The 22996-nt window shown below is 36.8% G+C and overlaps 1 protein-coding gene across 1 annotated transcript; it reads left to right on the top strand.

Annotated features, from left to right (window-relative positions):
- The first annotated feature begins 1084 nt into the window (after positions 1-1084).
- Positions 1085-22305, top strand: LOC127665262 (estradiol 17 beta-dehydrogenase 5). Its single transcript, XM_052157724.1, has 9 exons — positions 1085-1168; positions 3014-3181; positions 5850-5966; positions 7278-7355; positions 13880-14002; positions 15851-15960; positions 16217-16382; positions 19358-19440; positions 22163-22305. Exons 1-9 carry the CDS (start codon positions 1085-1087, stop codon positions 22203-22205), a joined length of 972 nt encoding a protein of 323 aa, XP_052013684.1. The 3' UTR covers positions 22206-22305.
- The last annotated feature ends 691 nt before the right edge of the window (positions 22306-22996 follow it).

Below are 22996 nucleotides of genomic sequence, written 5' to 3' on the forward strand. Positions count from 1 at the left end.
ATTATTAATAGGTTTATGGTTCTTTTCTTTTTGTTAAAAATTGTCCTTGGTAAAAAGTACTTTGGAGATTTTCAGTAATGTGATGATTTGCACTGCATATTTGTAAGAACTACACCTGTATCACTAGGTATTCTAATAAGATACAGAGAAGGAAGATACAGGATGTACTTCACTAATGGGCATGTTCTATTCCCTATCTTTTTCAGTTCTAACATTTGTTGATAATTCATTTTAATGTTTAGTACTATTTAAATTCTCTGCGTATATTCATATGAACAAGTGTGTTTCATAAGATAGGTAATTGCTTTCATAAGAAGAATCTTTGTAACAACTGCCACCACAACAAAGATAATAAGGAAACAGGTATGTGGCATTTCATAGTCTGAGATATCATCAGCATAGTTCACTGATTTTTAATAATTTAAAAGAATACATAGGAGATTCTAATACAGATGTAGTATAAAATATTAGTGTTTTGGAATCATCAGTAGCCTCCTTCCTTCCATTCTCTTTGACCCCCCCCCCACACACACACACTTATTCTCTGCTCTCATTCCCTTCTCTTCTGCTTTCTCTGTGGTGTTTGGAAAGAACTCAGCATTATGCACATGATCGGCAAGGCTTTTGCCACTGAGCTGTATTCTAGCTTTTTAATTATCTTAAGACATTGTCATTCATGAAAAGTTGGGGCTGGATGGCTCAGAGATTAAGAGCACTGGCTGCTATTCCAGAGCTCCTGGGTTTGGTCATCAATACCCACATGGCAGTTAATAACTATCAGTAACTCCAGCTTAGAAGACTGTATGCACTTCTCTGACCTCCATAAGAATCAGTCATGCATGTAGTGCATGACACAGATGTAGAAAAAGTACATATAAATATAAAATTAGTATAAATATATCACAGAAATTTAAAACAGAATTGGTTCCAGTTTCCCCTTTATCTGTGCAAAACTGCTTTCTTATCTTTTGCCAAATACATTGGTTACTCATTACAAGGACAGGTGGAACAAGGCCAATCGTTTATTAGCTGTCCTGTGAATGAAGCCAGAGCAGTATCTTCTCAGTTGGAGGATTGAGAAGCCATGACTTCTAAGCAGCAGACAGTGCGATTGAATGATGGTCACTTCATTCCTGTACTGGGGTTTGGTACCTATGCACCTAAAGAGGTAACGGTAGCAGTTGGGGTTGAGGGGGTAGGGGGGCTAATATAGTAGGTACACACAGTGAATTCTGATGTGATTCTTCAGGGCTAACCTGGTTCTCTGTTTTAGCCATCTATAGTTATTACTTGTGCAAGTAAAAGGCAGATAACATTAAGCATCAGGGATTGATCCAAGAGCCTAGCCCCAGATTATTGTGGGCACCAGTTTTTCCCTTCCATTTCTCTCCATCTCAGTTAGGTAAGAAAAATGAAGTTAAGCCAGCAAGAGTACTGCATGATGAACACTGTTACTGAGCATATTTTTAAAAGGAGCTTGCTGATCAATTGCAGTTCTTTTGTTGAGATGTATATTTACATATTCACCTGTTTTAAAACTGTGAAGTTCTTGTATATGTGCTGGGTAATTTTTCATCTACTTGACTTAACCTAAAGTCATTTGAAAGGAGGATATTTAAATTAAGGAAATACCTCCATAAGATCAGGCTGTAGAGAATTTTCTAAATTCCTGGGAAAGCCCAGTCTATTGTGGGTAATACCATCACTGGGCTGGTGGCCCTGAGTTCCATAAGAAAGCACAGTGAACAAGACAAAAAGAGGAAACTGGTAAGCACTCCCCTCCATCACCTTTTCATTAGCTCCTTCCTCCAAGAGGAATTTATTGAGTTTCTGCCTTGACTTCCCTAAGAGATGGAGTGTGACATGAGTGTTGTAAGAAGAAATGAACTCTGTACTCTACCATTGCTTTTGGTCATGCTGTTTTATCATAGGAATAGAAACTCAAATACAATAAACACTGGAGAAAAAATTCCACTTTTTTTCTAAATTGCCTTCAGTTTTATAGAAGAAAGTAAAAATTCTTATGTGCTTACAACATTACTATTTTATTTTCATCCTTTAATGCAATTCTGTATTTTTAATTAAAATTTAGCAAGTAGACAAAAAAAACCCTTAATTTTACTCCAATCACAATTTGTACAAAATAAGGAATTGTAGCTGAATAGAGGGCATATGTATAGATAACTTTTTTTGTGTATGATGTTCTTAATTTCCTAGATATAGATCTCACCTTTTGACAATACATCTTGTTGAAAGCCTTAGTATTTATTATGCATATAAAGACGCTGTGTAAAAACTTTATAGCATACCACTATCTCCTCAAGTTCCTTTTGACAACTTTAGATGATCCCTAGGCATCTTCTAATTTTATAACATTGTCTTGTTATGATATTGTTGACATCTTCTTCATCCATAACAGAAGGATGGAAGTTTTTCATGAACTGCCTGTGCAAACACTAGGTGTTGTTTGTATGTGCTTTTATCTAGGATGCAAAATGTCAGGGTACTTAGGTAAAAGTAATAAATGAACATCTTAGAAATGAAGAATTGTAGCCAATGTAAATTGGTTCTATTTAAACACCAGAATTTTTACAAATTCAGTTTTAGAGCCTTTGATATAGTCTCTGTGACTTCCCTGGGAGAAGGTTCATAGAGCATTCTACAGTGTTTCTTCTTTATGTGGTACCATGTTCTTTTTTCATGTACAAATTTCAGGGCTTAATTCACCTAGGTATTCTTCTAGCAAATGTCAGTTCCTGGGGTACAAGTGGGAACCCTGAATGCCAGTGACTAATCTGTAATTGGCTGTACTAAAGTGGTTCCTGGGATGCTTTACTCTTGTGACTCAGTAGGAAATGTCCAGACAAACTTGGTTGCCTTCTTTACTGCAAATGAACACCTCACTGAAGATATGGGGAAATTTGATGCCAAAAAAGATGTTTCTTTTGTTCGTGTGCCCTAAACATTCTAAGTCATATCTATTTCTAAATGCTGCTTTTTGTTGCCTTTTTAGGTACCTAAAAGTAAGGCTACAGAAGCCACCAAAATAGCTATAGATGCTGGCTTCCGCCATATTGATTCTGCTGCTCTGTATCAAAATGAAAAGGAGGTTGGACTAGCCATCCAAAGCAAGATTGCAGATGGCACTGTGAAGAGGGAAGATATATTTTATACATCAAAGGTATTGGGAATATGGTATACAAGTGAATGTACCATGATGCATTGAAATAATCTTTATATGATTAGGTCAGTGAAGGTTGGTGAATTAAACATAGACAAAATTGTGAGCTTCATCTTTCTTGACTTTAAATTCATCAATGGATTGGTAACTACCTTCTTCTCGGAGTCTCAGTTCACCAGTGTATGATTTAGAATGGGCAAGAAAACTGGCTTTTTTAAAATTTTCTGAATAACTATACACATTTCTCATTACTCTGAAAACTATTTCTCTTTCACCAATAAGATACTATATTATAAGAAAGCACTTTCTTTGTTAAAAAAGATATAAGTAATTAATGTTCCTTCTATATCTAGGGAGTAATGGATGTTCAATATATTTTCCATTCAGACATATAAATGAGACATGAATTCTTCCAGTTTTGATTGACTAATCCACTAGACTCTTATTTTCTTCAGTAAAAATATTTTTTACAATTAGAACAAAAATAGTAGAAAAATTAAGAATTATATAAAAGTACACTCATAAGTCACTAGCAGAATCATTATTTATTATTATGTTCTCTATATAATTGTGAATGTCATATTTTTTCTGAGACTGCAACCATCACCACAGAACACTGAAAAATATATTGTGTTATAATATTATGATGACTATGAAGTTGGTGCATAATTTTAAAATTCATGCTTGCTCCTTGACCAGTGCTGACAATGGCCATGTCATCCAATTCCCAGAGCTATCTTTGACAACCATATAATGACTGTCTCATGACTGGTCTGTGTCCTTTCTCCTGCCCACCTGAGTCCCATTGGATGGAAAATACCAGGCAGCCTCAATATTTTAAAACCAGTCAGATAACACAAGTGCTGGGTGAAGAATTTCCTATTATAATCTATTAATAGCCTTTTCCATGCTCTTTGGCTTCTTCCTGTGGGAGATGCCTCTTACTATAGGTACCCTGAGAGACCTACATGTCTGATGCTTCCTATCTGCTCCATAGCCTGATCCAAGTTCTCTGTTTCCTTCTCTCTCCTCCTCCTCCTTCTCTTTCTCCAGTGCTTGGAAATCCCACCTTATCTTTTGCCCAGCGATTAGCTTCTGCTGTCTTTATTTACCAATTAAAATGAGAAGGTTCACATTGAATCCCTTGAGTAAATGATCCACTACTCATCAGAGAAGCCCCTCTTGAGTCAGCAGAATTAGCACCAATATGTAAGCCACACCAGGGTAATCCAAACAATGGGAAAATTCAGCTCAATAAATGTCTGATTGGCCACCATTGTAAGCATGGTTCTTTGCTAAACTATACTTTGTTATGGAGCACATAGCTATGTGCTCTAGAATTATATTTTAGTGTTTGTTTCCTAAGTAATTTTCTATACACCAAAATTGCATATTTTCTTCATTTTTGAATTTTTGTAATTACAAAAAGGCATGATTTCAATGTGAAAGGTCACGCCATGTCTATATTTTAATATTTTTCTTAAATAACTTTAGTGATGACAATGTTCATTCTGCCACTTTTTATTAAGGAGTTCAACTATAGAGATGGGAAATATCTACATCTCAGTATTAGCCTAAATAATATTTTACAATCTTCCTAAATGCATGTTCTCTGACTAATAAAACTGTACGTTATCTTTCTTCCTCTATGTGTGATTTTAAAAATATTTATTTATTGTAAGTGCATTTGTTTCTTGACTACATGGGTGTATGTGTACGATGAGTTATCCTGCAGAGGTACCTGCAGAGACCAGAACAGGCATCAGATCCCCTCTGAGTATCAGATCCCCTATAACTAGAGTGAAAGAAGATTATGAGCTAACAGTGAATGCTGGGAAATAAATCCAGGTTGTCTACAAATGGAGCAAGTGCTCTCTTACTAACACTTCTCTCTAGCCCCCCCCCCCATGAATTATTTTGAGTTTGCATAGTTTTATTCAGTTTCTTTTTTTTTCTAGAGAGAGCAGCATTGCTGTCTGTTCAGGTAAAGGTTAGAGATGCTCGAAAGCACGCATGACAATTAATCATTTCATCATCAGCCATTTTCCTAAAGAGACTTGGGACTCAAAATTAACCCCAACTAACAATACAGAGAAAGCAAATGCAGGACACCCAGTTTTACTACTGCTAACAAAATCTGTCATTTTTCAAGGATTTAAAATGGCTATTTTCACCTAGAAGAGCACAAAGCACTATGTTCTACAGAACAATTGCTTCCTTATTGCTGCTTTTCTATAAAGTAACTGACCCATAGTGTTCTTGGGCAGCTTGGGACTTCCCCAAGACATTTACACAAAGATTATTTATATCAAAAACAGTAGTTATAGGTGAGGTGAGAGTTCCTTCATTTAGGTTAACCAAACACAGTACATCATAATGCATATTCAAGAACAGTTATCATGTTCTAGTTTCTTAAAGTCTTTTATAAATTCAGTGAAATACAAGTTTGAGGATAAATTATCATTACTTGAAAGCTCTGGGGACTTGAGTAACTTTCTAGATTAACTAATAATAAATAAACATTGAAAAGAGTTTTGTGGCTTGTTCAGGTGGAAAAATTCAAGAACATTTTCTCCTATGGTTGTCAATGTCTTTATTTAGTAAAGAGATTGAGCAGACTCTGAAAATTCTATAACTCGATGTAAGATCCATTCTTCAACTTTTGCAGGTTTGGTGTACTTTTCTTCGTCCAGAACTGGTGCGGGTCTGCTTGGAACAGTCATTGAAGCAGCTCCAGTTGAACTATGTGGACTTGTACCTCATTCATTTCCCAATGGCCATGAAGGTATGCAGGTTGGATCACCAACTCATTTCAGTTCTAATTTAGATGTTTTCTGGTTGGCTGAGTTATATAAAGTTTAAAAACATAGTGCAGTTAATTTTAGAAAACTTTCCAAATGTTTTATGCAAGGAGTTGATAAGATTACATAACTGAAGTGTCTAAATCATTAATAGGTTGGTATTCTAAGTAGTCTTTAAAATGTCTCTGCTTTTCCATTCCTGTATTACTATAAAATTGCTAAAGTTTTTTAAAAGTTTTTTTTTTATTTTATTTCATTAGTGTGGTTTGTGCATGTATATCTTACTTGTATTTTTACTTGTACCCAGTACCCAGTGAGTTGAAAAGATGGTATTAACTCCCCTGGTCTAAGAGTTACAAATAGTTATGAAATGCCTCATGGGTGCTAGAAATTGAACCTTTATCCTCTGGAAGAACAAGTGCTCTTAATCATTGAGTCATCCAGCTCCATATTTGCTTAGTTTTTATTGCAGTAAATTCCACTGGTGACAAATTTAGCCTTGAGGTAGTTTGAAGTTCTAGTTCTTTGACATCTGTTGGATTCACTGTATATTAAATCAAAAATTTTAAATGTACAACCAGAGAGATGGCTCAGTGGTTAAGGTCACTTGCTGGTCTCACCAAGGACCTTAGCTCAGTTCCCAGCTCCCACTTCAGGCAGTTCCTAAGTGCCTGTAAGTTCAGCTCCAAGGGACCTCACTTTTCATGGCCTTTATCAGCACCTTCACAGTTGTGTCATACACATACAGGCACATACACACACACACACACACACACACAGAAACACAGACACAGACACACACACACACACACACACACACACACACACACACACACACACACCCCAAACAAAGATAGAAGGAAAAGAACACAAAAGCCAACAGCCCTGTCTTCTCATCTTTTGTTCATCTACCAGGCTTGAATCTCCCTTAAGCATGAGAAAAACTTATTATTATTTACTGTGGGTCAGTAGTGGAATATATTGTTGGTGGAAATCTCAGACATGTTCTTGCCAAGTTTCTAAGTGAAGGCACTGAACAGAAACATAAGTCAAGCAAGATAGTCTAAGTACCCAGTAATAGTTTCTTTATTAAAACAAACTTATGTTAAAAAGAGAGAACTGTGGTTCTCCAGAACATTCTTTAAAACTCTACACCCAGTTCACGTGACACATGTTACATGAAATACAATACCACGTGATAGAAGGTCTAGGCATTGACCTCTCTTTGGACCAGCTTTGTTATTGTGGGGAAATGCATTTGTTGAGAGATTACTTGACATTTGTCTCTATTCCAGCCTGGAGATGATTATCTTCCAGTAGATGAGAATGGGAAACTTATAACTGATGAAGTGGATATCTGTGACACCTGGGAAGTGAGTATTGGGGTTAGAGAGCACAGCAGGAAGTAGAGTGAGGGAATGGAGAGTCAGAACTTGTGAGAGTGAGGTGTGCATGCTGCTATAAAAACTAATGCTCTTTATGAGATCTGGTTTACTTTAGATGGGGGGACCATGTGTCACTCTGCTATAATAGAAGTGAAAGGATAGGTTTGCCTAAAATGATGATAAAGAATCTAATTGACTAGGGATAGCCCAGGGTCTTCTTAATAATTGATAGTGTCATTTTCTTTACTTTTTATTTTTCCTAAAATGCAATGCCAAGAGTTTTAATTTTTATTTCTTTATAGTATTCTTTCTAACATTATGATTTTTCCTTTAATAATTTTTAGTAGATACTTGGTTTAATAATATTTCAAATGGTATCCCCTTTCCACATTACCCATCAGAAAATCCCCTATCCCAATTCCCCTTCCCCTTCTCACCCCACCACCCCAATTTCCTGAATGCATTCCCCTATTCTGTGGAATTGAGCCTTCACAGCACCCATGTTCTCTCCTCTCATTGATGTCTGAAATGCATCTACATACATAGTTGGAGCCATGGGTCCTTCCATGTGTACTCTTTGGTTGGTGGTTTAGCCCTGGGAGCTCTGGGGATACTGGTTGGTACATATTATTGTTCTGCCTGCAGGTCTGCAAACCTCTCCAGCTCTTTGGGTCCTTTCTCTAGCTGCTCTATTGGGGACCTATGGTCATTTTATCAGTTGGCTGTGAGCCATGGTTATTTTGATCCACTTTCTTTTCTTTTTATTTATTTTTTACATTTTCTGCCAATGTTTTTTTAATTATTTATTTCTTTATTTATTTTCTATATTCTTTATTTACATTCCAAATGCAATCCCCTTTCATGGTTCCCCCTTCCCCATCAGTCTCATAAGCCCTCCTTCCTCCACCCATTTCCCAATTACCTCCACCCATTTCTCTGTCCTGGTACTCCCCTACAATGCTGAATCAAGTCTTTTCAGAATCAGGACCCTTTCCTTCCCTCTTCTTGGGTATTATTTGATAGGCTATTTGTGTCTTAAGAATTCAGAGCTTCTGGGCTAATTAATATCCACTTATCAGTGATTACATTCCATGTGTATTCTTTTGTGGGTGGGTTACCTCACTTAGGATGATATTTTCTAGTTCCAACCATTTGCCAAGAATTTCACAAATTCATTGTTTTTAATTGCTGAGTAGTATTCCATTGTGTAAATATACCACATTTTCTGTATCCATTCCTCCATTGAGGGACATCTGGGTTCTTTCCAGCTTCTGGCTATTATAAATAAGGCTGCTATGAACATAGTGGAGCATGTGTCCTTATTGCATGCTGGAGAATCTTCTGGATATATGCCCAGGAGAGGTATAGCAGGGCCCTCCAGAAGTGTCATGTCCAGTGTTCTGAGGAACTGCCAGGCTAATTTCCAAAGTGGTTGTACCATCTTGCAATCCCACCAGCAGTGGAGGAATGTTCCTCTTTCTCCACATCATCACCAACACCTGCTGTATCCTGAGTTTTTAATCTTAGCCATTCTCACTGGTGTGAGGTGAAATCTCAGGGTTATTTTGATTTGCATTTCCCTAATAATCAATCATTTTTAACATTTCTTAAGGTGCTTCTCAGCCATCCAGAAGTTCTTCAGGGGAAAATTCTTTGTTTAACTCTTTACCCTATTTTTTAATAGGGTTATTAGGTTCTCTGGGGTCTAACTTCTTGAGTTCTTTGTATATATTGGATATTAGCCCTCTGTCAGATTTAGGACTGCTGACGATCCTTTCCCAATTTGTTGGTTGTTGTTTTGTCCTTTTGACGGTGTCCTTTGCCTTACAAAAACTTTGTAATTTTATGAGGTTTCATTTGTCAATTCTTGATCTTAGAGCATAAGCTATTGGTGTTCTGTTCAGGAAATTTTCCCCTGTGCCCATATCCTCAAGGGTCTACCCCAGTTACTTTTCTATTACTTTCAGTGTGTCAGGTTTTATGTGGAGGTCCTTGATCCACTTGGAGTTGAGCTTAGTACAAGGGATAAGAATGGATCAATTCGCATTCTTCTGCATGCTGACCTCCAATTGAACCAGCACCATTTGTTGAAAAGGCAACGTTTTATCCACTGGATGTAGTAACAAAAACAACCCAGATTAGCTAAAACTATTCTCAACAGTAAAAGAACTTCTGGGGGAATCAGTTTCCTAGAACTCAAACATTACTACAGAGCAATAGTGTTAAAAACTGCATGGCATTCGTACAATGACAGGCAAGTGGATCAATGGAATAGGATTGAAGACCCAGAAATGAACCCACACACAGTCACTAGGTCCAATTTCTAATAAGAATCAAATTATCCACACTTTAGTCTTCCATCTTCTTAAGCTTCATTGTGGTCTGTGAGTTGTATCTTGGATGCTACAAGGTTTGGGGCTAGTATCCAATTATCATTAAGTGCATACCATATGTGTTCACTTGTGATTCAGTTACCTCACTCAGGATGATATTTTATAGCTTTATCCATTTGCCTAAGAATTTCATGAATTCATTGTTTTTAATAGCTGATTAGTACTCCATTGTGAAAATGTACCACATTTTCTGTATCCATTCCTCGTTTGAGGGACATCTGGGTTCTTTCCAGCTTCAGGCTATTATAAATAAAGTCACTATGAACATAGTGGAGCATGTGTCCTTATGACATATTGGAACATCTTCTGAGTATATGCCCAGGAGTGGTATAGCTGGGTCCTCAGGTAGTGTTATGTCCAATTTTCTGAGGAACTGCTAAACTTATTTCCAGAGTGGTTTTACCAGCTTATTTCCCACTAGCAATGGAAGAATGTTCCTCTTTCTTCATATCCTCTCCAGCATTTGCTGTCCCCTGAGTTTTTGATCCTGGCCTTTCTGACTGGTGTGAGGTGGAATCTCAGGGTTGTTTTTATTTGCATTTCCTTGATGACTAAGGATGTTGAACATTTCTTTAGGTTCTCAGCTATCCGCTATTCCTCAATTGAAATTGTTTGTTTAGTTCTGTACACAAATTTTTAATAGGATTCTTTGTTTCTCTAAAGTCTAACTTATTAAGTTCTTTGGATATCTTGGATTTTACCTGTCTATCAGATGTAGGATTGGAAAAGATTTTTCCCAATATGTTGGTTGCCATTTTGTCCTATTGACAGTGTCCTTTGCCTTATAGAAGCTTTGCAATTTTATGAGGTCCCATTTGTCAAATCTTGATCTTAGAGCATAAGCCATTAGTGTTTTATTTCAGAAAATTTCCCCTGTGCCCATGTGCCCCAAGTCCTTCCCCACTTTCTCTTTTGTTAGATTCAGTGTATTTGATTTTATGTGGAGGTCCTTTATACACTTGGACTTGAGCTTTGTGCAAGGAGATAAGAATGGATCAATTTGCATCCTTCTACATGTTGACTGCCAGTTGACCCAGCATCATTTGTTGAAAATGCTGTCTTTTTTCCACTGGATGGCTTTAGCTTTTTTGTCAAAGATCAAGTGACCATAGGTGTGTGAGTTCATTTTTGGGTCTTCAATTCTATTCCATTTATCTTCCTGCCAGTCTGTACTAATATCTTACAGTTTTGTATCACTATTATTCTGTAGTAGAGCTTGAGGTTGGGGATGATGATTCCACCAGAAGTTCGTTTATTGTTGAGAATAGTTTTCACTTGCCTAGGTTTTTTGTTATTCCAGATAAATTTGGAAATTGTTCTTCTACCTCTATGAAGAATTGAGTTGAATTTTGATGGGGATTGCATTGAATCTGTAGATTGCTTTAGACAAGATGGCCATTTTTACTATATTATCCCTGCCAATCCATGACCATGGGAGATATTTTCATCTTCTGAGATCTTATTCAATTTCTTTCTCCAGAGATGTGAAGTTCTTGTTATACAGATTTTTCACTTGCTTGATTAGAGTCACACCAAGGTATTTTATATTATTTGTGATTATTGTGAAGGGTGTCATTTCCCTAATTTCTTTCTCAGCTTCTTTATCCTTTGCATATAGAATGTCTACTTATTTTTTTGAGTTAATATTATATCCAGCCACTTTGCTGAAGTTGTATCAGGATTAGGAGTTCTCTGGTGGAATTTTTGGGATCACTTAAGTATACTATCATATCATCTGCAAATAGTGATACTTTGGCTTCTTTCTTTCCCATTTGAATCCCTTTGACCTTTTGTTGTCTAATTGTTCTGGCTAGGACTTCAAGTTCTATATTGAACAGGTAGGGAGAGAGTGTAGTCCTTGTGTAGTCCTTGATTTTAGTGGTATTACTTCAAGTTTCTCCCCACTTAGTTTGAAGCTGGCTACTGGATTACTGTGTATTGCTTTTACTATGATTAGAAAAGGGCCTTGAATTCCTGACCTTTCCAAGGTTTTTATCATGTAAAGGTGTTAGATTTTGTCAAATGCTTTCTCAGAATCTAATGAAATGATCATGTGGGTTTTTTTTCTTTGAGTTTGTATATGTAGTGGATTACATTGATGGATTTCTGTATATTTGACCATCCCTATATCCCTGGAATGAAGCCTACTTGATCATGATGGGTGATCATTTTGATGGTTCTTGGATTCAGTTGGCAAACATTTTATTGAGTATTTTTGCATCAATATTCATAAGGGAAAGTGGTCTAAAATTCTCTTTCTTTGTTGGGTATTTGTGTGGTTTAGCTATCAGAGTAATTGTTGCTTCATAAAATGAGTTGGGTAGTGTTTCTTCTGTTTCTATTTTGTGGAATAGTTTGAAGAGTATTGGTGTTAAGTCTTCTTTGAAGGCCTGGTACAATTTTGCATTGAACCCATCTGGTCCTGGGCTTTTCTTGGTTGGGTGACTATTATTATTATTATTGACTGCTTCTATTTCTTTAGGGGTTGTTTAGATAATTTCTCTGAGCCTGATTTAACTTTGGTACCTGGTATCTGTCTAGAAAATTGTCCATTTTATCTATATTTTCCACTTTTGTTAAGTATAGACTTTTGTAGTAGGATCTGATAATTTATTTTGGATTTCCTTAGTATCTGTTGTTATGTCTCCCTTTTCTTTTCTGATTTTGCTGATTTTGCCACTGTCTCTCTGCCCTCTGGTTAGATTGGCTAAGGGTTAATCTATCTTGTTGGTTTTTTCAATGAACCAGCTCCTGGTTTTGTTGATTCTTTGTATGGTTCATTTCAGCCCAGAGTTTGATTATTTCCTGCTGTCTAATCGTCTTGGGTGTATTTGGTTCTTTTTGTTCTAGAGTCTTCAGCTGTGCTGTTAAGCTGTTGATGTATGCTCTCTTCACTTTTGTTTTGGAGACACTCAGAGCTCTAAGTTTTCCACTTAGCACAGCTTTCATTGTGTTCTGTAAGTTTGGGTATGTTGTGCCTTTGTTTTCATTAAATTCTAAAAAGTCCTTAATTTTTTTTTTATTTTTTCCTTGTCCATGTTATTGTTGAATAGAGTATTATTCAGTTTCCATGTGTTTGTGGGCTTTCTTGTGTTTTAGTTGTTATTGAAGACCTGCCTGAGTCTTTGGTGATTTGATAGGGTGCGTTGAATTATTTCAGTCTTCTTATATCTGTTGAGTTCTGTTTTGTGATTGAGTATATGGTCAGTTTTGGAAAAGGTACCATGAGTTGCTGAGAAGAAGGTATATTCTTTTGTTTTAGGATGAAATGTTCTATAGGTATCTGTTAAATCCATTTGCTCCATAACTTCTGTTAGTTACACTGTGCCTGTGCTTAGTTTGGGTTTACCTGATCTGTCCATTGATGAGAGTGGGGTGTTGGATTCACCCATAATCATTGTGTAAGATGCAATGTGTGCTTTGAGCTTTATTAAAGTTTATTTTATGAATGTTGGTGCCCTTGTATTTGGAGAATATATGTTCAGAATTGAGAGTTCATCTTTCTAGATTTTTCCTTTGATGAGTATGAAATGTCCTTCCTTATCTTTTTTGATTACTTTAGGTTGAGAGTTGATTTTATTTGATCTTAGCATGGCTACACCATCTTGTTTCTTGGGACAATTTTGTTAGAAAATTGCTTTCCAGCCTTTTATTCTCAGGTAGTGTCTGTCTTTGTGCCTGAGGTGGGTTTCCTGTGTGCAGCAAAATGTTGGGTCCTGGTTAAGTATCCTGTCTGTTAGTTTATGCCTTTTTATTGGAGAATTGAGTCCATTGATATTAAGAGATTTTAAGGGAAGTGATTGTTGCTTTCTGTTATTTTTATTATTAGAGGTGGAGTTATGTTTGTCTGGCTCTCTTCCTTTTGGTTTGTTAAAAGATAATTTTTTTTTTACTTTTTCTAATGTGTATTTTCCCTCCTTTTGTTGGTGTTTTCCATTTAGTATCATTTGAAGGGCTGGATTTGTGGAAAGATATTATGTAGGTTTGTTTTTGTCATGAATACCTTGATTTCTCCATCTATTGTAATTGAGAGATTTGCTGGGTATAGTAACCTGGGTTGGCATTTGTGATTCCTTTTCATTTAAATTAATTTACATTTTGGCATATTTTCCTCTCTAGGCCATGGAGAAGTGTAAGGATGCAGGATTGGCCAAGTCCATCGGGGTGTCCAACTTTAACCGCAGGCAGCTGGAGAAGATCCTGAACAAGCCGGGGCTCAAGCACAAGCCTGTGTGCAATCAGGTGGGGATGCTCAGGCTCCCTTCTTCCTGTTCATTCGTTTCTTCCTTTCCTGCTGCCAGGTGCCAGCTGGGTGGAAGATATAACTCTAGAAACTGAGTGATGCTTTGAGATGATCCGTTCCTTAGCATCATTGAATTTCTCTGGTTCCTGCCATCAGAAGCCGTTTATTGTGTCAATGCCTTGTCCCTACAATTATTTTTTGACACATTAAGGGAAATATGCCACACTGTGACCTAAATCACACTTTACATTTGGAATATGTTTCATATACAATTCTCTTGTTGTATTTGGGAATCCATCAATGATTTTGCCTGAGTCAATCTCTGTAGTTTGGAAAACATTTCATTTTTAACTACTTTGTTAACATTTCTTACCTGAGACTTCCTTCAAAAATTTTAGTCTAGTAAAATTATTTCTGCAAGACAGAGTAATCTTTAACAATTTTCCTAATTGTTGTTTTGAGAAAGAAAGCTACTATAGTGATTACTACTGACTGGGGACTATGAGTCTCCTTTATGTGTGTTCATGTCTCATTTCTTCTCTATCATTTCTTCCCTACAAATCCTCACAGATGCCCATTTTTTCCTCATTCAATTTCAGTTTGTATCCCCTTATTTGTCACATATGTTCGTGTCTTTGTACATGACTATATACCTATATGTAAATCCATGAATACAACCTGCTTGGTCTGCATATGTATGTGATTTAAGGATAGATCATTCGGTATGACATAACTGATTGGTATGCCTTTCATTGGGCAAGAATAGTTCTATTTTCAGAATTCCTTAGTTGCCTATTGTTCTTTTTGCATTTTAATAAGAAATCATATATTGTTATTTTTGCATGCACTTGGATAGATTTATCTTTTCCTTTTAATATGGAGATATACATAAATTACACTATTGGGTACTCCACGTAAGTGTTTTTTGCTTTCCCTTATGAATGATTATCAGTATTTGTTTTAGTTTTTTATTTAATAATCAAAATTCAGTGAGTGCATTCCCTACCCCATATCTGAAATCAGTCATGACTCACCATAGAAAAAGCAGGTCATTGTATCTTTCAAGTAGGATATGGACCTCATTCACTTCTTCAGCTGTTTTGTCCAGTGCAAATCCTAATTTAATTATGTAAATTTGGAGCAATTAATAGCAGGGAACATTAAGAATGTGAACATGCTCAAAATGTGGCATGCTTTATTTTTAAAATGGATCTGAAATTTGTCAATATGTGCAGTGACTATAAGCTAATTATAGTGATTATTATAGCTAATTATTAGTAATTATAATTAGATAGTGAATTATCTAATTATAAACCTGCCAAGTTGGCTCAATAGGTAAAGAAAGGGTTTTTGTCCCCAAGCCTTTTGATTCGTGGGACCCACATGGTAGAAGGAAAGAACCGATTCCACAAGTTATCTTCTGACCACCACATGTTCACTATAACATGCACACAAACATCTACCATGCCACAAAAATACATAAATAAAGGCAAAATATATAGTATTGTGAAGTTGTTCATATTTCCTTTTTTTCTATTTTACACTCCTCCTTCTCTAGCTTCTTCATAATCTATTTTTCTCCTTTGTTTGATTTATGGAACATAGTCTCTATGTGTAGAGCAAGTTCATCTGAAATTATTATAGCCTAGAATGACCTCAAGTTCATTGAAATTTTCATAATTCAGCATTCCAATAGGCTGTGCTATGGGCATGGTTGACCACACCAGGCCTGAGAGTGATATACTCATTTCAAACTCCATGAAATAAGCTGTATAATATTTTTAATTTTTTATATTAAATGTAGAACTTTGTATACATTGGCAGATTTCTATTTCCTCCATCTACAGGTAGAATGTCATCCTTATCTCAATCAGAGAAAACTTCTGGATTTCTGCAAGTCTAAGGACATTGTTCTGGTTGCTTATAGTGCTTTGGGAACTCAACGTGAAAAACAATGGTAATATGGACAATGAAAGTCAAACAGAAGGGAAATATTGTTGAATAAACATTTTTTATCTTATAATTTCTCATAGCTTTTCCTAAAATGAACCAAAAGCATGAAGAAATTTAATTTAGATGAGAATAAAATCCACAATGGCTTTATAATTCCCTGCACTGGAAACCTGGGCCTATATACCAGCCTTCCTATGTATAAGAAGTCTTCTAACAAATCAAAGAGGAAAGGCAATTTAACATTTTTGCCTCTCTTCCAGGGTGGACCAGAGATCTCCTGTTCTTTTGGATGATCCAGTTCTTGGTTCCATGGCAAAAAAGTACAATCGAACTCCTGCCTTGATTGCTCTTCGCTACCAGCTGCAACGTGGGGTTGTGGTCCTGGCCAAGAGTTTCACTGAGAAGAGGATAAAAGAGAATATGCAGGTGAACTGCTGCTGGTGTTTAGACACCTACACAGAACTGTCCTATGTACTTTCTTGATAGCCCTATAAACATAGAGAGTCTTTTTACATTTCCTGTGCATCTGCACTTTAAGGGCATCTCCAGGATCCTTAAATCATGTTCCACAGAAAGACCACTATCTATAGTAAGATTTTATCTTAGCATTACATTGAAAATTTACCCTTAAGTGATTGGCATGTTTTCTTCTTCATTTTCTGAAATGAAGCCACTAAGACTAGGTCACGATCATTTTTTATATGTGGTACATTTTATATTTTCCTATACACACTCATAATTTATTTAATATTCAGATCTTTAGTCACTTCCTAGGGAGTTTTTATCAACTCTTTTTCACCTCTTGCCTCATTTTAGGGTACTTGTATGATCATTGCAAGTAAGGCATCAAATATTCCACTAATACCAGTAGTGCTAAAATCAACCCATTCCTATGGATAGGATCTTTTTGAAAAGTTACTAATGTAGCTTACCAGTTTATGGATAGAGACTTGTGTGGGATAGTCTGATCCCAGTCAGGCTATTCTAATCTTGGCCAGGCTCTCTCTTGTTCTACAGTGAAGTTGCTCACACATGTGATGAGCAGTCAGGTGTCAGCTCTAGGATACAGACTTTACTGAGTTTACTTGAGCTACTCTCTCCTCTGTACTGCTATCATCTTCTCAGCCAGTGCCCTCACACAACAAAATATCAAGTATTTAATGAATTCTATACAATGTTTTCATGTGTAATCTCATATCAGGCACACCATTCATTCCTTTTCATAATACAACTGAGGATATGCCTACAATTCTTCCACATCAGTTCATTAATTACAGAGTAAACCCTGGAAAATATAAATAAGAGGAATTGTTCCTGTAGTCTGTTTCATTTTTTCATTCTGTAAATTCACTGCTCTTACATTCTGTTTTTGCTGAAATACCCCATGACACAATATACCATTTCCCCATTACATTAAATATTGTAAATAGGAGTTCCTTCTCTACATATTCCAATTCTTCATGGCTTCTTCCTTCCTTCCTTGTTTCCTTCCTTCCTTGTTTCCTTCCTTCCTTGTTTTCTTCTTCCTTTCTTCCTTTCTCAATCTCTCTCTCTCTCTCTCTCTCTCTCTCTCTCTCTCTCTCTCTCTCTCTCTCTCTCTCTCTCTCCTTATTTTCTTCTTTTTGTGGTTGACTGGTGTTAAGCTCTCCTGTATGAAGCATACCCAAATTCTTCTCCATTACCTTAAAAAACTTCACTCTCTGTACTTGCCAGGTTATTTTTATGTTTGACCAGAATCTCTGATTATTATTTCACATATTGACTAAAGCACCCTTATAATTTAAAAATGGATCAACAATTTGTTATCACTTTCTACACATTGTAGAACTCTCAGTAAGCACGTTAATTAGTATCAACTTCATGAATCCTCTCTTATGATGCTTTGATCCATGGGTGTAGAAATATATCATTTGGAGTCATTTTATTGAGATATTCCAGCCACAAAAGGACTAAAGTACATATAAATTCACAGAGACTTATAAATTCATATAAATCTCAATACATATAAATTCAGAAAACTGGACATGACACTTCCGGAGGACCCTGCTATAACTCTACTGGGCATATAGCCAAAGGATTCCCCGGCATGCAATAAAGACACATGCTCCATTATGTTCATAGCAGCCTTATTTATAATAGCCAGAAGCTGGAAAGAACCCAGATGCCCCACAAAGGAGGAATGGATACAGAAAATGTGGTATATTCACACAATGGAATACTACTCAGCAATTAGAAACAATGAATTTACAAAATTTTTAGGCAAATGGTTTGATCTGGAAAATATCATCCTAAGTGAGGTAACCCAGTCACAAAAGAATACACATGGAATGCAATCTCTGATAAGTGGATATTAATTAGCCCAGAAGCCCTGAATACACAAGGCACAAAAGATTTTCAGTTTCATGAGGTCCAATTTGTCAATTGTTGTTCTTCGAGCCTGAGTCATTGGTATTCTGTTCAGGAAAATTTCCCGTGACCATGTGTCCAAGGGTATGTCTCACTTTCTCTTCTATTAGATTCAGTGTATCTGGTTTTATGTGGATGTCCTTGATCTACTTGGACTTGAGCCCCGTACAAGGAACTAAGTATGGATCAATTTGAATTCTTCTACAGGCAGACTGAGTTAGAACAGCACAAAGACAAAACAATACAGAGAAGAAAAGAAAGCACCATTTGTTGAAGATGCTTGTTTTTCTTCTCTGTATTTTGTGTTTGTCAAAGATTTGTCCATAGATGTGTGAGTATATTCCTTGGCCTTCAGTCTCATTCCATTGATCGAACTGTTTGTCTCTGTACCAATAAGATTTGATTTTTCAAACACTGTTACTCTATAGAACAGCTTGAAGTCACGATGTTGATTTCCCCAGAAGTTTTCTTATTGTTGAGAATTAGTCTTGCAATCTTGGATTTTTTCATTATTCCTCATGAAGTTGAAAATTTCTAACTCTGAGAAGAATTTAGTTGGAATTTTGATAGGGATTGCATTGAAGCTATAGATTACCTTTGGTAAGATGGCAATTTTCACTATATTAATCCTATGGATCCATTACTATGGAAGTTCTTTCCATCTTCTGAGGTCTTCTTCAATTTCTTTCTTCAGAGACTTGAAGTTCTTTTCATACAGATCTTTCACTTGCTGGGTTAGAACTACACCAAAATATTTCATATTATCTGTGACTATTGTGAAGGGTGTTTTTTCCCTAATTTCTGTTTGCCCTCTGTATAGAGGAAGACTAGTGTCATAAGTGGTATCCATTACTTGATGCTTTGTTGTATATGTGTTTGCTTTCTTGAATATATGAAAACAGTTTATTTGCACCATTAATGTGGTACATTTGTAATAGACAAACTGACAAAAAATGCAGTATGAATGTAATAATAAAGTTTCTTTTGTATGATAGGTTTTTGAATTTCAGTTGACTTCAGAGGACATGAAAGTGCTGGATGGCCTGAATAAAAATATGCGATACATAAATATTTCTGGGTAAGTAATTTCTTTTTTAAATTAATTTTTATTATTTAATTATTTTATTTATTTACATGCCAAATGTTGCCCCCTTCCTGGTCTCTGCTTGAAGAGTTCTTCCTCCCTTCCTGCCAGTCATAATTTCTGAGTAAATTCCTCCCTATACTCCCATCCTGGGCTATCAAGTCTCTACAGGATTAGGTACATCCTCTCTCACTGAGGCCAAACAAGGCAGTCTTCTGCTAGATAGTGCTGGGGGCTTGGATACGGCCAGTATATGTTCTTTGACTGGTAACTTACACCTGGGACTTTCCACGGGCCCAGGTTATTTGTCACTGTTTGCCTTCCTATGAGGTTGCTAACTGCTTCAATTCCTTCAGTCCTCCAAACTATTCCACTGGGATCCCAACTTCCAACCAATACTTTGCTATGAGTATCTGAATCTTTCTCCATCAGCTGTTCCATAGATCCTCTCAAAGGGCAGTCATGCTAGTTTCCTGTCTGCAAGAACAACACAGGATCAGTAGTAGTGGTAGGCTTTGGTGCTTGTTCATCAGATCGATATCAAATTGGGCTGATATCTCTGCTCCAGATTGTTCCCTGTATTTCTTTTAGATGGAACAATTTGGGATCAAAAGCTTTGTAGGTGGGTTGCTGTCCCATTCCCTTCACTGGTGTCCTATCTAAATACTGAAGGTGGTCACTTCAGGTTCCATATCCCCAATGTTGGATATTTCAGGCAAGGTCACCCATTCTGAGCCTTGGAGGCTTCCCCATGCCAGGTCTCTGGGATTTCCTCAAGGTTCCCCCCAAACCCCACTCCAGTAACTATATATTTCCATTCATTCTCCTGGACCTTAGTAAACATATTTTACTCCAATTTTTTTCCTGAGGTGAGTATAACGTGTTAGTAGTTTCCTTAATTTGAAGAAGTCCAGAGACAACGTTAGTCAGAAAAGAGCCAAAAGCTTTAGCAACTCTTTCTACCTCCTGTAAATTCTGTCTTCTGTGACCTGAGTAGGAGGTGTGGAGCCTGGCTTAGGCTGACCTACTGAACTTACTGTTTTCCTCCAGTTTTCCAGAAAGTTCTGTGCTATCAGTGGTGAAGGATCTGTATCCTTCATTTAGGCTTCTGAATTGGTGTGTCCTAGGATTTACACTTAAGGCAATTCAGCAAGCCTGTTGAAACATTTTCATTTTAACATCATGTTATTTGCCCTATCACCTGCTCAATCCCTAATTATTTTTATATCTGTGACCATCCATTCTGTGGTTTGTGATATTTTCTCCTGGTGAAACTCTTCATTTAATTCAGGTAATTTAATGTTTGCAATGGACTGCAATTTCTCCTTTTTCATATTACATTCCCAGGCCTGATCAGTGTGTTTGTGATAATAATCATGGGCTTAATGATTTCTGTAGCTCATTTGGTATTGGAATAAGATTATAGCCAACACTATATCATGTAGAATACAGACACACCTGTTGAAGAACTTGCAGAAAAGAAGAAATTTTACTCTTCTTTGATACCCCATATATTTTATGAATTTGAGATAGAAAATGAATATGAATAACAGTTTATATATACATACTTCCTATATAATATTATACACACATATATGTATGTTTGCAAAGTCAATAAAGAAAGAATATAATGTATAATTCTTGTCATATTGGAAAATTAATTTTAAATCACCTAAATATGAGAAAAGCTTAATGAATAATAGTATATAACAAATATTTCTAGTAAATTTTTATCATTATTGATACGTTTATTGTTATGAAGAAGGTGAATATTATAGACCAAGCACCAAGAAATCACTTATATCATTATTGTGTAAAATTAACAAGTAAACAAATTTTATTCCTTTATAGCTTGAATGATTATTACTCAGTGGTGATCTTCTATAGTTATCTTATTGGATATAGCATTTCTTATTATACACTCATCTTTTAGTTACTTTCTGTGGGTTGCCTTGTATGATATGGTATTTATTTATTGGTCTGTGTGAATAAGAGCACATGCGTCTACATACCAATCCACGCATCTGGTGGTCAGAGGGCAACCTTGGGTGTCTTTTTCACCTTCCATTTTGTTTGGGGCAGAACATTTTGTTTCCACTGTGAATCCCAGACTGCCTGTGGGTTTTCAGGAAAATGCCTGTCTGCACTTCCGATTCCACCATGGAGATCTGTAATAGAGGCATCCATGCTACCTACCATGCCCAGCTTTTGCGGGTACTGAGCATACAAACTCATACCACATATTTGTATCAAAGGCATTGATTTCCTCTTAACCATGTCTCGAGTCCAGTTTTCTACTTCTGAATTACAACTACTATATTAGAATTAGTAGACAGATAGCAATTAATTGATCAATTAGAAAAATGAAATAAAAATAATACCATTGGTCTGTATCTCACTGAAGTGTTTCTTAGTAAGAAATGTGCAACTTGGTTTCTTCTTTTCATACCTAGGTAATCAGTTTCTATTTTCATTAAGAAATTGCAGTTAAGAGAACTGATTACCTTTTTTTGATAGATGTGCATTTGACTTTCTATTTTTTGTGTAAGTCTCAGGAGGAGCAGCATGGTATGAATTTAATCTTTGTTCAACCATTTATAAAATAATGCTTAAGGTAGATGGTATGAATTACTAGAAAATATTTTTGTGTATTTTAACACTAATAACAATTTCAAAGTAGTCACTATAACCTAATATGATTTACTTGTCTTTCTAGGAGTGAGGACCACCCTGAGTTTCCATTTTTGGATGAATATTAATGTGGGGGGTCCATATTCTGCCTTATGCCAGAAGTCAATTCCTGGGAAGAGTATATAGGAAAGGGTATGTTCAAGAAACAATGATTACATAGCACCCTAATCCAAGCATCTGGGCAATTCTGGCTCTGCTGAATCTACAATCTTATGCAAGAAAGCAAAAACTATGTATATTTCCCTTTTCTAAGAAATAAAAGAATCTTCTTTGCTAGTTTATATAATTAACATGTTTGAACTTATTCTGAGCCATTTGCATCCTGTAATGATTTTCTTAGAAATGTGTGTGTAGAAGAGGGGCTTCTGGGCGGCCAGCGGGGAGAAGTCGGTGTGCTCCAGTGAATCCAGCGGGCGCCAGCAGGAGCCTTCATGTGCCTGCTTTGGGATCTGAACAGCCTGGGCCACAGCACTCGGTCTCCAGGAAGTGCGGGAGACGTGGTGTGCACCCAGAGGCAGTCTGGGAGCTCATAGCACAGCTTGCTCCTGTGGCACAGAGCTTAGGTTCCAGTCCTGAGGCCTCTGGCGGAAGCCCTCAGACTTCTCCACTTCCGGATCCAGATCAGCCTGGGCTGCAACACCACATCTCCAGATCCTACAAGAGGCAAGAGGGGCTTCCGGACGGCCAGCGGGGAGAAGTCTGTGTGGTCCGGGGAATCCAGCAGGCCCCAGCGGGAGCCTTCAGGTGTCTGCTTCAGGATCTGAACAGCCTGGGCAACAGCACCCTGTCTCCAGGCAGTGCAGGAGGTAAGCTGTGCACCAGAGGCCACCTGGGAAGGAGCAGCTTGCACTGGTGAGTC

Source organism: Apodemus sylvaticus, chromosome 14 (genome assembly GCF_947179515.1).
Source record: "Apodemus sylvaticus chromosome 14, mApoSyl1.1, whole genome shotgun sequence".
NCBI classification, from domain to species: Eukaryota; Metazoa; Chordata; class Mammalia; order Rodentia; family Muridae; genus Apodemus; species Apodemus sylvaticus.